This window comes from Coenobita brevimanus, chromosome 69 (genome assembly GCF_032717465.1).
Source record: "Coenobita brevimanus isolate Jiangsu-jjx chromosome 69, ASM3271746v2, whole genome shotgun sequence".
Taxonomy (NCBI): domain Eukaryota; kingdom Metazoa; phylum Arthropoda; class Malacostraca; order Decapoda; family Coenobitidae; genus Coenobita; species Coenobita brevimanus.
Window position 1 is genome coordinate 20,787,629 of NC_137022.1, and position 15,437 is coordinate 20,803,065.

At 40.8% G+C, this 15,437-nt stretch overlaps 1 protein-coding gene across 1 annotated transcript in view; it reads left to right on the forward strand.

Annotated features, from left to right (window-relative positions):
- The window catches only part of LOC145406146 (ileal sodium/bile acid cotransporter-like), a 105,981-nt gene extending 102,175 nt beyond the window's left edge, over nucleotides 1-3,806 (forward strand). The window contains exons 8-11 of the mRNA XM_080277342.1: nucleotides 1,345-1,459; nucleotides 2,737-2,923; nucleotides 3,171-3,292; nucleotides 3,693-3,806. Coding sequence (XP_080133468.1) covers nucleotides 1,345-1,459; nucleotides 2,737-2,923; nucleotides 3,171-3,292; nucleotides 3,693-3,806 — 538 coding nt within the window. The remainder of the gene's footprint in view (nucleotides 1-1,344; nucleotides 1,460-2,736; nucleotides 2,924-3,170; nucleotides 3,293-3,692) is intronic.
- Nucleotides 3,807-15,437: the final 11,631 nt, after the last annotated feature.

Consider the following 15,437-nt stretch of genomic DNA (forward strand, 5'->3'; position numbering starts at 1 on the left):
AATCCTATAACGTGGTTGCTTATCTGTGGTCGAAGGGCCTGCTTCATCAGACAGCCTGGGGTTAAGCAACAACTTAGCAACATGAATTAAGTTATTGAGCAATGTCTTCATACATTGCCCGAGACAATCAAACTCGCAGCTGAATCTTAATAGCATGAATCTATTATGCTTCACTCATTTATGTAGGTTATAGGCTACTACGCAAATCTTGTATGCATTGCATGAACTCGTAGCGCTTTCCAATTCAATATATAAACTCCAATTATAATATATAATATATGAAATATATCAGTCAAGCATGACAGTAGTACTGTACTTAGTTACTGAAACAAGCAACTGAAAACCGCAATTATTCCTATATTATAAACATTGCCAACGTTTTCTTCGTGATAGAAACTTTAATAGAAAATGGAAAGGGACTAACTATTATATCCTTTTGTCGCAAGTTATATTCACACGTCGTGTACGGTGATATTGCTTTATTTTTCGGTTATCAAATAATACTCACATATGATAGTAATTTGAAAGCACATATTGGAGCGCAAGCTTAGGATACCACTCATTCCTATATGTCAGTCTTTAATTCATATTATTTTGTACACTTCAATCTGATTATCAAATTAATGTTTAAAATATGCAGAAATGCATATCAGAGGTACTTATCACGGAATCATCAGTTTTACAAGCAAACCACGCCTAATGGTGACATGTAGAGGTGTGTGGAATGTAGGAGGACTACTGGGCCTTGAGAGCAGGCTGTGAAGCCTATGCCCAGAGTAGAGCACATTAAAAAAAAAAAAAAAAAAAAAATGGAGCCGACTTAACCATGACAGTAACAGTCGTCGGTTCTAACTTTGATAGGCTATCGTGTTAGTTACTTCAGCAGAGTTTGGGTGTCATAAATGAATTACACTAAAAATCTTTGTCATATAATTCAACACCTGTGAATGGGAGTTTCCCGAGATGTTGCCCCAAACTGAGCTTAATAGGATTAGGAAAGGTTTACAGATGCAGCATTCCCGGTCCTGTAGGCATATGTAAAACTGTAGCCAATATACCTTCTTTCGGAGACGTACTCAGTCCCTCTTCACACATGTATACTCGCAACAGAGAGAGAGAGAGAGAGAGAGAGAGAGAGAGAGAGAGAGGTCATCATTATTTCTCATTAGCACATACAGTGAGTAGGATCCAGAAATAGGAGAAGGAAAGGTACAAAGCTTTTCTGTCACTATCTCGGGCTTTTTCAAAGTACCTTTTTCTCACAGTAATTATGTAACGCTACGAACTTTCTTATCAGACTATCAGTACCATCCTCATCCTTGGTCTCCCTCTCCCTCTCCCCAGGACGGTGCCATACTGCAACAAGGCGGTGACGCCCCTCTCAGCGTTCAGTATCGTGATCACATTCACGTTCGGAGTCTATGCTTACCTCTACGTCTTCACACTCTTTACGTGGCGGGTAAGGTGGAGAGAGAGAGAGAGAGAGAGAGAGAGTCACATTCATATGTGAAGTAACCTATATTCTTATCTGAGAGAGAGAGAGAGAGAGAGTGGACTAACCTTACATTAAGCCCAGTTGCAGAGAAGGCAGAAGAATGGTGGAAGCTAAATCATAATTAACTAGATAACCTGAAGCTAAATGTCAGACTAAAAAAAATCGTTATTCTATAGTTTTGTTCTATATAATTAAGGTTAGAGTGAAGTATGGATTAAGTTAGCATCAGATCAACCTATAGCAAAGTTAGAAATGAAGGTAACCCCAAATTTTAGCTCTCTGGCCTATTTTCATATGCAAGTGTCAGGGTTTTAAAAGGTCAGACTATAATTTTGCTCTAAATTGTATCTGTCGAGTATTCAGCTTGCATTAAATCAAGTTAAGAATCAAGCCAGGTTATGAAAATCCAAAGTTAAGTTCAGACAAGTTAGAATCAAGTGCGGGTAAGTGGCTGAATTCTAAGTGGCAGTTTAGATTTCGTAGCATCTTTTATCAAGCGATTGTTTTGCACCTTACACCTCATTATCCTCTTGTATGTCACCGATGCAGAGTTTGTCAATAGAAAAACGATGTACAGCACAAGAGATACTGGTCAGATGTAAAAGGCGAAGTAAATTGCTTAGGAAGGGGTGTTATGAAACCTCTTGTGCGATCAAGAATACAACCCATAGTTAAAACCAGTTACGGGATGAAGTGAAAGTTGTGATCAGCCAGATTTACAAAGGAATTAGAGGGGTTAGACATGGAGTGCATTGTTTATCATAATTTTAGATGCCAGTGAGCTTTGGTAATATGCCAAGTTATAATTCTGTTGTGTTTAAGTTAATATGAGTTTCCGATTATCTCTGAGGCAGACCAGGTTAAAATCAGTTCAAGACAGGAGTAGACCAAGTTAGATTCAGAAAATGTTAAAAGTTAAAAATAGTTATAAGATCAACTCATTGAAGGTTAGAAAGTTAGGTAGATCCCAGATTCTAACTTTCTACCCCTATTTTCAGATGTTATCGTCAGGATTCCACGAATGTCCACGCTATAATTCTGTTTTGTTTGATAAAGTTAGTATGGATAATGGAGTTGAACATACAGAATTAGGGTCAGACCAAATTAGAATTGGACCAGGTTAGGAGATGGTTTGAAAAATAGAAGATAAAGTCAGTGAACATGTAGCGATGATGATACAGGGCTACATTGGAATTAGATGAAGGTAAACATCATACTCACTCTCTATCTCTATTTTTCAGATGCTGGTGTCTGGGTTCTGCCTGCCTTGCCTTGGCTACCTCTCTGGCATGATGTTCGCTCTGCTGTTCCGCATGCCTCTGGACCGCGTGATAGCCATAAGTATAGAGACGGGAATACAGAATTACAACATAGCCATCATCATCCTCTCCCTCACCCTAGAACCACCTGCAGGGCAACTGGCTGCCGGTGAGAGAGAGAGAGAGAGAGAGAGAGAGAGAGAGAGAGAGAGAGAGAATATATGTGAGCGACTGATAGAATAGGAAAAAATATGGAACTGTGGGTTAGAGAGCAAGGGGTGAGTTTGAGACATGGTTAAAAGTGAGAGAAAATGAAACGTTCAGTGAGAAAATTCATGTTCACACACACACACACACACACACACACACACACACACACACACACCATCAACTAACTCCCTCACTTTCGTCCCCAGCCATGCCGTGTTCCTCCGTCATCTTCACCCCGGGTCCTTTGCTGATCCTGCTCATAGCCAAGATAACGTACGACAAGATGAAGGGCGGCTCATTAACCATCACTTCACCTAAAGAAATCAAGGTAACCCATATTCCCGCTACATAAATTCACTCACTTTCTGGGCACATAGATCTTATCCTTTTCAGGTGACTCATTCTTAGCTCATCCATAGAACTCAAAGTGACTAATTTTCTCGCGGCACAGAATCAGTTATTTTCAGTGGCTTCTTTATCATTTTACCTATAGAACGCATGGTATATCACATTCTCCCTGTGCAACATTTTCAGGTGCATTTTCCGTCACCATCATGAAAAGAATCAGGAACAATTCAGTCACTTTCAGAAGACTCTGTCAGTGCCTATCAAAACAGAGTTCCGGGTTCATTAGTGTGTTTTCGGGTGTGCTCAGGAGCGCTAAGTGACAACAATATACGTGTATTGTAAGGTTTAAATAACTAAAACTACCTCGTTCACCCATTCAGGATGCTCCCAACGACAAGTCCCCGGCCCCGGTGCAGGAGAAGGAGAGCAACGGGAGACTGGGGCCAGAACGAGGCATAGACAACCCCGCGGCAGACCTCAGGGACAATATTTGAAGAGCTGCTACACAGGAATAACAAACAGTTTTTACAAATTTCGCTAAATGTACTCTCAAAAGGTGTTAGAAGGACGTCAGAGTTATCAAAAAGTGTTTGAACGTCGCTGCACTTCATCTCAAACAGTGTATCAAGATCTCTAAACTTGGTTGTAAGAACTTCTACATTATCGTTAAACTTGAAACAGTGATGAACGGTTGTAAGCACAGAATACACATACACACACACACACACACACACACACACATATATATATATATATATATATATATATATATATATATATATATATATATATATATATATATATATATATATATATATATGACTGCAGCGAATCGTGAAATCTTAGGGCATCTCTGAGTTAGTACAAAAGGTGAATCATGAGAATCTTCATGTGACGATGTCTGGTTTTCTGTTTTAATAAGATTAGCACCACACAGTTTTATTCTGCTTAAGAGACCTCTTGTACTGAACAAGTTTGAAGGTTGTAGTTAACCACTCCAGTTCGAAAAGTTTATCCTAAGCGGAGTAAACTTGTCTACTGGTGTCAGTTTCACTTAGCTTAACCCTGTTGACCAGGGGATGACCTTTATTTTTTTTTATTGTTCTAGCCAGCACTTGATGATATTTTTCACCTTAAGAAAGGCGTCTCAAGGCTGAAGGTGAGAAACATCTGTGCAAGGACACACACCACTGTGCAAGAGTGAAGTGGATGGAAGGAAAGGGAAAGGTTGAACGCTAATCAAGATGAAGATGGTTGAAGCAGGAAGTGAAGGTTGTAAGGGAGTTTAAACAGGGGAGGCTAAAGATATATGTTCAGCTGCTTCTTCGGTGCTATAGGTCTCCCCTATATATATATATATATATATAAATATTTTTTTTTATGTGTCCGACTCTGGGCATAGTCTTCACAGCCTGCTATCAAGGCCCAGCAGTCCTCCTACATACCATACACCTCTAATATTGAATAAGATCACCTGGTTAATATATCTAATAGAAGAAAATTACAATACCTGACAGGCTCAGATAGAAATGAGGATGTCTGGAGGATACACTTGTGATTTTTAACCTCAACATTTAAATTCATAAGAAAAACATTCAGTTGCAACCCTTTGGCTGCTATGGGACCAGCTTTGGTATTTTCATATTAACACTAGATATCCATGTCACTTTGTTTCACTGAAGCTCGGGACGATATATATATATATATATATATATATATATATATATATATATATATATATATATATATATATATATATATATATATATATTACGTGGGCGCCTCCATAAATTATTTGCCTATAGTCATAGTCACACACTTTGAGGCAACCATCGAGGTGCAAGCGAATTTAATTTATCGGCCTCCAAACTATTTAATTCCGCTTAAGAAATAAGGACTCATATGAGAGAGACTAATTAAGGTTATTTTATCTAAACCTCCTTCCCTGTTAGAAATTTCACTCTTGAGCAATATAAAACTGTGAGGAGATAGCAAAAATAAAATATAGCCAAGAGCCACCACGGTGCAGGTGTAAACATCGGCTGTTTGAGCCCCACGTTGCCGAATTTAGTATTCAAATGCATTTTTTTTTTTTTTTTTCAGTTAGGGAAAGGCCTCCCTTAATTCAAGGGCTGATGAAAGGTTTATCTAACCCAAGCAGGTCAAAATACTGGAGACAGCAAGAACACATTGTAGAAAAAAGTAACTGAAGTGACGTTGTTATTATCGGCTGCTCAAACTTCACCCCCTCGCCCCAGCTCCCAGAATTCATCACCCTGTTTCGAATCCTCTGAACCCCTGAAGCCTCTCTTTCATCTTTATTCACCTTTGTATGATTTTATACAACTGAGGAAAACCCTCTTGTACTGGAGGGGTTAATGAATGCGATGTCTAACCCCTGCAATCGAAATATCTCCCCTGATGTATATAAAATCGTCTTGTGTCAGCAAAAATTAACCGGTGAAAGAAGTCATTGTTGTGCAAAAATAGTACTGGCAATTTGAACCATCCCTCGCCGAGCTCACCACCATGCTTCAAATCCGCCGAAACGTTGAACCCTGCCGGGCTGCCTCATTTGCCCGGCAGAGGTGAGAAAGGAAGGACCCACCGGTCATGAGCAAGGGTGAGAGAAGTTTGATTTTACAAATACCATTTCCAATTTTTTGTTATGTACGATAGCCTACTTACGTTATATGTCTGGATATAATATAGTTATGGGTGTTTATTGTTTACTGAGGACTCTGAATTGATTTACGTTCCGGCATTCACAGCAAATATACACTTGAATGTTACACGTTACACTCTCGCCCATCAGCTACCCTGCTGGGGGAGGTAGCGCTCTCCTGTCCCATCATTTAAGCGGGGCTATATGATTGGTCAAGGTCTAGCTCGGGGAATTTGCTTCTCCATTTTCTCTCGCCCATCATTTTGAACTACTAAACATGAGACAGGAAGAAGCGAAGCAGTTCCAAAACACCCACCTGTCTGGTAACTGTGTGTGAGAGTGGAATTATGGGAATAGGAAGATTAGGACAGTTGATTCCTCCTCCTCTTCGTTCCGCCTTCGCCCTCACACACAGTTAACAGCTATGTGACTACTGCTTCGCTGCTACTTGTCTCAGCTTCAGTGGTTTGATATGGTGGGCAAATGTATGAGCTGGAACTTTTCTCGAGTGTACTTTTTCTGGGAAGGGGGAGTGAAGGTATAAGCTTTTGTCCTCATGTATATTGTGCTCAGCATTTGGGCTCCTATGACTCACTCAACTGAATAAAATCTTTGATGTAAATGGGGAAAAAATAAAAAGTAGTAGAGATGTCCCTACCCTAGAAATGGTTTATGGTGACCACATTCACTCAGGCTCCTATGATTCAGTTATACTGGAATCAAATCTTTTGAGGTTAGTTAGAATAGAGTACAAGAGCTGTCCCATTCAGTGTAAGAGCTAATGGTGAACCGTGTTTACATTATGACTCAGTGTCAGCTGAATGTTATCGTTTGTCGTTAGCTGGAGTAGATTTAGTTACCACAAAGAATATGGCCATGAGAGGGTTTACAGCTTTATATTTCACCCCCTAGTGAGTATAGCGAGCTGGGGATGATAATATTTTAACATGAGTGTCTCCCTACACCTTTTCTGTAGTCACACTTTTTTTAGACAGTCTGTTTCTAGTAATGGCTCTGGTCAACTTTTACACACGGTCACAGATTTCAAGGCAAACTGGTCTTGATGTCAGCTTTGGTATTATTTTTGCCCTTTCTGAGGCAACCTGATCCTTTTAGCTATGGTACAACTTTTACCCAGTCACAGTTCATAGTGATAGTTGTATTACTTTCAACCACAGTGTTACTTTTTAACATATACTTTTTTACACCTGACTTAGTTGCTTGTTAGTACAGCACTAATAACCAATCCCCAAAGTCCGGAAGGGCGAAGGCACTCTGGAAGGGGTGGTCAGTAAAGTGGATGAGTGAGCTTCGAGCAGGACATCTAAGTAACACGTCTTTGCATGAAACAAAACATGGTCGTAGTCATTGACCTTTGAACAAATGTTCCCCACCGGGGTCGATGTATGACTTGGTCGTGTGCCTTGTGTGTATCTCTGATTTAGTGTGTAGAGTTGACATTATAGATCAATTTATTCTAAATCTTCGGCTGCAACAAATGCAATATGGTATTTCATGTAGACTAACACCAGGCACTCCCTTCTGGTAAGAGATGAAAGCAGTAGAAAGTTTTTAAGTTATCATGAGGAGAAATGTATGCACTTTTCAAGCTCTTATTAATTTCTACCAACTAGCCTTTTTTACAATGGTATTTATGTGGACACATTCTCATGTGCCTCATACTCCCATAATTAATACTGTATGCTCATGCGCCACAAATCCCACATACTTCCCTAAAGCCGTTTTATCGTTCCCCTAAAATACTTCGTCGCCCTTCTTCCTGTATGATTGATTTTGTAATATACTCTTTCTCGTGTTATATACTGTATGTATATATATATATATATATATATATATATATATATATATATATATATATATATATATAGAGAGAGAGAGAGAGAGAGAGAGAGAGAGAGAGAGAGAGTAGATGGGAAGTTGTTGAATGCTGTGAAAAGTATGTATGATGGTGCTAAGGCTGCAGTGTGTGTGGATGGTGAACTATGTGAATTTTTCTCTTTGAAAGTTGGGTTGAAACAGGGATGTGTCATGTCTCCATGGTTGTTCAATCTGTACATGGATGGGGTAATAAAAGAGGTGGTACAAGGTAGGGTAGTGGATGTTGGAGTGGCCCTGGTGAGAGAGGATAGTGTTTGGAAACTCCCTGTACTGTTGTTTGCAGATGATACTGTGTTGTTGAGTGAAGACGAAGGGGAGCTGCGAGGCTTGGTGGATGAGTTTGGAAGAGTGTGTAAGAAACGGAATCTAAAGGTGAATGTAGGGAAGAGTAAAGTGATGGTCTTTGAGAGAGGTGAAGTCAGTGAATGTACGTACAGCGAGGTTGGATGGTGAGGAATTGGAAAATGTGAGTACGTTTAAGTACTTGGGTAGTGTGATGAGTAAGGATGGAGGTTTGGAGGGTGAAGTGCTTGAAAGGATACAGCAGGGAAGAAAGGTTGCTGGTTCTTTGAAAGCAGTGATAAGAAACAGGGAAGTGAGCATGGAAGTGAAAAAGTTACTACATGACAGTATTGTGATACCAACTCTAACGTATGGAGGTGAAGCTTGGACGTTGTTGGAAGGACACAAGTCAAGAGTGAGAGCAGTGGAAATGAGTTATTTAAGAGGAGCCTGTGGAGTCACATGGAGAGACAGGCTGACGAATGAGGATATAAATGAGCGTTGTTGTGTGGATGTGGATGTGATAGGAAGCGTTATGAGGAACACACTGTGGTGGTTTGGCCATGTGGAGAGGATGGAGGGTGAAAGACTGACGAAGAGAGTGTATGTGAGTGAGGTGGAGGGGTGAAGAGGGAGGGGGAGGCCGAGGATGAGATGGAGGGATGGGGTGGAGAGGTATATGAGAGAGGGAGGTGTGAGTTGGGAGCAGGGCGGTGAAATGGCGGGGGACAGGGGGACGTGGAGGCGTTTTGTTTGTGGCCACCCAAAACGGGATTGAGGCGTCTGGCAAAATATTATATATATATATATATATATATATATACATTATGTAACGCGACGTATGACAAAAACTTCCACCAATGATCTAGCATGCAATTTTGAGCATATTATGTTCTATAACATATACTCTCTGCGGCCCCCGTTCAGTACCCAGCATTCGGCTGATTAAGTGTAAAAGTTTCGTGGCTTGCAGGTGCCATTGGGTGAGAGCTTCGCAGGGCAATGAGAGACGAGTATTATTAGCTTATACTGTACTGTACATAAAAATCCCATATCCTATCAGTACAAACGAGTTTTAAGAAGCATTACGTAGTCTATTGATTCTTTAACATCGTCATGCATTTCTGCAATTCTTTTGCACAAATCGACTATAAATTAAGGATTAAAATCAAATTTTATGGCTTTGCGAGGGAGTAGGGTGGGAGGAGAGGGATTGGTGTGTTGTTGCCAGTTATGTAATGTTTGGTTTCTAGGATATTGCTACCAGCATTATCATAACACCCACAGCTCATTCAATGGAAAAACGTTATTGTAAAGGGATATTAGCATCACTTTATGTCAGAAACAATATTATTTATTACAATTTTGCCACTGCAAATAAACGTGGTGCCACTGGGTATCTCCACCTGTATTCCTCTCTGCAGCACTGGCATTACCATTGCAGAATCCGTAAATATAGACGATATCTGCATATTCTTCATTGCTGTATGTATGTGGCATGCTGTTTCATGAACAAGTTGAAGCTGAACCCAGTGAACAGTTGAAAGCGGTGAACAGTATTTGAAGTGTGTGCCTCGCCTGCAAATTTTCCCGATCAAATGACAGTGGACGCAGGGTTGCCAAGTCCCTATCTTCAATCTCGCTAGTTTAGTCCTGAAAACTTGCTAGAATGTCGCTAGATAGCAAACACAGCAAACCATCACTAGAAAATACGATTAAATCTCTAGAATATCACCTAAAAATGGCAAAAATATCCAGAATGTAGCTTGATATCATGTTGCCAGATGTTAAATAGTGCTGCTAGGTAGAAGCAAAAAAATAGGTCTAGCTGCATACTCGTTACATTGACAACCCTGCGTCACTGTTCTCATGTCATCATCATATGAAAGCAATGGTGTCACGTTTACTTGCAGCAGAAAAATTTTAATGAATAATAATATTATTCCTGACTTAACCCACCCTATCCCGACCACTTTTCCACCGCTGACTCCCCCCAATCCCGACCATTTTTGGAAAAACATTTTTTGGGCTCAAACCTCTGCTTCTGGTGAGAAACATCGAAAATTCATAGAGAAATCGCTCACCTGAGGTTTAAAATACTCGATCCAGGTAGGAGTACCTCCTTACCTTACAGGGTTTTCTATCAGGCTGGCTGCAAAGAAAACGAGTTCTATGGGAGGATAACTATTCCACACCACTCCTAAACGGTATATATTTATTTATTTGGTACAAATTTATATGTAGTACGAGAGTATATTGGTTTTCAAACGGTAATATAGGCATTATAAGCATTGTTTCACTCACTAACTCATCACCATACCTGACCTTTTTTTGCCACATTACCTGATCATCATTTCTGACTGTTTCTTCCTCTAATGTTTGTCCTCCACATTGTCATCGATTGGGGAATCACTCTGGCCCTGAATTTCGTACCGTGGCATGACATGGCTTTACTGGCCAGGTCACTGATAACAGGTGAATTGCTGAGAAAAGGGCATGCAGGGGGGGGTGAGGAGGTCATCCTGGGTAAGGCATTGTCCCTGCCTGGCATCTTGTAGAGGAAGGTGTCCCGTGTATACGTGCCAAAAATCACTCGCAAAAATTGAAAATTGTGCAAATTAGGGACCTTGCAATTGATTCGCGTTTATGTACGTCGACGGGATTGGCAGTGACAAAACGTGTGGACGTTAATTCACGTCGACGGGACACCCCGGGTTAAAGTGATGCTAGTCACCAATTACAATAATGTTTTTCCATTGAATGAGCTGTGAGTGTTATGATAATGCTGGTAGCAATATCCTGGAAACCAAACATTACATAACTGGCACAACACACCAGCCCCTCTCCTCCCACCCTACTCCCTCGCAAGCCATAAAATTTGAATTTAATCCTTAATTTACAGCCGATTTGTGCAAAAGAATTGCAGAAATGCATGACTTTATGTTAAAGAATCAATAGACTACGTAAAGTTTCTTAAAACTCGTTTGTACTGATAGGATATGGGATATTTATGTACAGTACAGTATAAGCTAATAATACTGGTCTCTCGTTGCCCTGTGAAGCTCTCACCCAATGGCACCTGCAAGCCACGAAACTTTTGCACTTAATCAGCCGAATGCTGGGTACTGAACTGGGGTTGCAGAGAGTATAATTATGTTATAGAACAAATTATGCTCAAAATTGCATGATAGATAGTTGGTGGAAGTTTTGGTCATACGTCGCGTTACACCCTGTATATATATATACACGAGGTGCTACCCATAAGTTCCAGTAATTTGAACAGAGGGAGCCAACCGTTTGCAGTTTTCCCTTTTGCCACTAGGAGGAGTCAGCAGCACCCCTTGTCCATCAGTGTGGCCCCGGCCGTGTCTGTGAGCAGACATTGTTGACCTACGCTTACTATTGTAACGTGGTGTGTAGGTGGTTTGGCAGTTTTGCAATGGCAGACCTCACGGAACAAAGAACCTGCATCAAGTTCTGCTTCAAAATCAACAAGACAACGCAGAAACTCACCGGTTGCTTCAGCAAGCCTTTGGTGACAATGCCATGTCCCAAAGCAGAACATTTTTCTGGTACAAACGGTTCAAGGAATGACGAACGTCCATCGAAAATGATGACCGTTCTGGACAACCGTCAACAGCAACAACACCAGAAAACGTTGGAAATGTTTGTCAGGGTATCCTTGCAGATCATAGACGAATTATCCATGATGTTTGTGGTATCACTGGACTGTCGTACGGGAGCGTGCAATGCATTTTGTCGGGTGTGTTGGGCATGAGACACATCACTGCAAAATATGTGCCAAGACGGCTGAGTGACGAACAGAAGGCAAATCACGTTGCAGTTTGCAGAGAGCTCAAGAATCAGGTCAGAGATGACGCCACCTTCATCTCCAAGGTCGTAAATGGTGAAGAATCATGGGTTTATTGTTATGTCCTGGAGACAAAGTAGCAGTCATTGCAATGGAAGTGTCCCAATTCACTGAGGCCAAAAAAATTGCATCTAGTTCGTAGCAATGTCAAGTCGATGATGATCGTTTTCTTTGATTTCCAAGGGATTGTTCACAAGGTATTCGTCCCTCCCGGTCAATCTGTCAGTGAAAAGTTTTATTGTGAGGTTTTGCAGTGTCTGAGAGAACATCCGCCGCAAACGTCCAGAACAGTGGAAGAACAAGGACTGGGTCCTTCATCATGACAACGCCCCCGCCCACACATCAATTGTTGTCCTGCAGTTCCTGGCTTCCACTAACACGGTAGTCATTCCCCACCCACCGCATTTGCATGACCTTGCCTCCTGTGACTTTTTCCTGTTTCCCAAGCTGAAATTATGACTAAAAGAGCGTCGATTTGACTCGATTGAGGAGATCCAGACAGAATCGCAGGAGGTGCTCAAGACCATCACGCCTGAAGCCATCCAGGGATGCATGGACTCGTGGAAAAAACGCTGAGACCACTGTATACATGTCCAAGGGGACTACTTCGAAAGTGACGGAAAGAACTAGGAGGTAAGGTAACTTATTTTCCTACAATATTCAAATTACTGGAACTTTTGGGTAGCACCTCGTGTGTGTGTGTGTGTGTGTGTGTGTGTATATATATATATATATATATATATATATATATATATATATATATATATATATATATATATATATATATATATATATATATATATATATATATATATAAATAGATGGGAAGTTGTTGAATGCTGTGAAGAGTATGTATAATGGTGCTAAGGCTGCAGTGCGTGTGGATGGTGAACTATGTGAATTTTTCTCTTTGAAGGTTGGGTTGAAACAGGGATGTGTCATGTCTCCATGGTTGTTCGATCGGTACATGGATGGGGTAATAAAAGAGGTGCAAGGTATGGTAGTGGATGTTGGAGTGGCCCTGGTGAGAGAGGATAGTGTTTGAAAACTCCCTGTACTGTTGTTTGCAGATGATACTGTGTTCTTGAGTGAAGACGAAGGGGAGCTGCAAGGCTTGGTGGATGAGTTTGGAAGAGTGTGTAAGAAACGGAATCTAAAGGTGAATATAGGGAAGAGTAAAGTGATGGTCTTTGAGAGAGGTGAAGTCAGTGAATGGACAGCGAGGTTGGATGGTGAGGAATTGGAAAATGTGAGTACGTTTAAGTACTTGGGTAATGTGATGAGTAAGGATGGAGGTTTGGAGGGTGAAGTGCTTGAAAGGGTACAGCAGGGAAGAAAGGTTGCTGGTTCTTTGAAAGCAGTGATAAGAAACAGGGAAGTGAGCATGGAAGTGTAAAAGTTACTACATGACAATATTGTGATACCAACTCTAACGTATGGAAGTGAAGCTTGGACGTTGTTGGAAGAACACAAGTCAAGAGTGAGAGCAGTGGAAATGAGTTATTTAAGAGGAGCCTGTGGAGTCACATGGAGAGACATGCTGACGAATGAGGATATAAATGAGCGTTGTGGTGTGGATGTGGATGTGATAGGAAGCGTTATGAGGAACACACTGAGGTGGTTTGGCCATGTGGAGAGGATGGAGGGTGAGAGACAGACGAGAGAGTGTATTTAAGTGAGGTGGAGGGGTGAAGAGGGAGGGGGAGGCCGAGGATGAGATGGAGGGATGGGGTGGAGAGGTATATGAGAGAGGGTGTGTGAGTTGGGAGCAGGGCAGTGAAATGGCGGGAGACAGGGCGACGTGGAGATGATTTGTTTGTGGCCACCCCAAACGGGATTGAGGCGTCTGGCAATATATATATATATATATATATCTATATATATAATATATATATATATATATATATATATATATATATATATATATATGTATATATATATATATATATATATATATATATATATATATATATATATATATATATATATATATATATGTATTTTTTATGTGTCCGACTCTCGGCATAGGTTCGCAGCCTGCTTCCAAGGCCCAGTAGTCCTCCTAAATTCCATACACCTCTACATGCCACCACTTCGGCGCTAACACCCACTGCCCATATTGAATATATGCTAGGGCTGTCTCATACAGGACTGGTGTATTGGTACATAGATAGATAGATAGATAGATAGATAGATATAGATATAGATAGATATAGATAAACATAGACGTGTATATATATATATATATATATATATATATATATATATATATATATATATATATATATATATATATATATATATATATATATATATATATATATATATATATATATATATGATATTTAATATTGATATCCTTTGCTCACATAGCATGTCAAGGTATATGGTGTTGCAGTACTAGTGGCTGTTGTAGCCCCAAGTTCATTGGAATCATGAATCCGGTGGACTGCAGGCCGAAGCTGCCCTTCTCCGGATGTCCATCATCCTCTTTTCGGTAAAAAAGGGTGTTTGAGGGACCTTTGTATAACCATCCAGCTCCACTACGCACCTATCCAGGGTGTCCCGCGAGATTTTATAGAAACATTAGGGGGTTATTTTTATGGGTAATTTTATGTGAAAATGTTAACATCGATTTGGGTCCAGTTCTCACCTGTTATGGAACGAGATTTATTGATGACTTTGTGGGCGGAAATGATCTACCTCATAATTAACCCACCATTAGTAACTGTAGCTCTGTGAAGGTTGATAATTGGATCCACATTAATATAGTAATTTTCACTCACCCTTAAAATAATCCTCTGAAGGTAAAAAAAGAAATAAAATAAAAAGCCAGAGCATGAAGGCTTATTTCCCCAGAGCCATATGAAGGTATAACAAGCATTATTAATCAGTGAGTGAGATGTGTTGCAACATCTCTTGAGGATCGGAAATATTCCCCTCCGTGTTCCCTCTAATTATCTCGCATCTGTGCTCTTCATTTTTATCTTCGTAACTTATTTTTTCGCTGATGAACAGGATATTAATCAGAGCAGCAGTTCATTACCGACCTCACCTGGCTTTCCCCTCCTCTCATCCGCTCCCGGGAAGTGATACAAAATAACACCTTACGTGTCATGTTGGGTGCCTCCCACTGGACCCGCCTTGTCAATATGAGACTGGAAAGCGGCCTTCCTTCTCTAGAACATAGAATATCGCTCTGTGCCACTGCTGTTACGGTCTGGCTTAGTCAGCACCAGCCACACCTCCCAGTTTCTGCACTTTTGCAACAGCTTCTGAGCAGACCCCCTGACCCGCTCCCCCCGCAAGACTGGGCTCGGGAGACTGCCGCTCTCATCCATGACCTGGAGTGGCACCTGAGGTGTGTCGTGCTTCTGACCTGCCCTGTCCTGGCTACTCCCCCCCGGC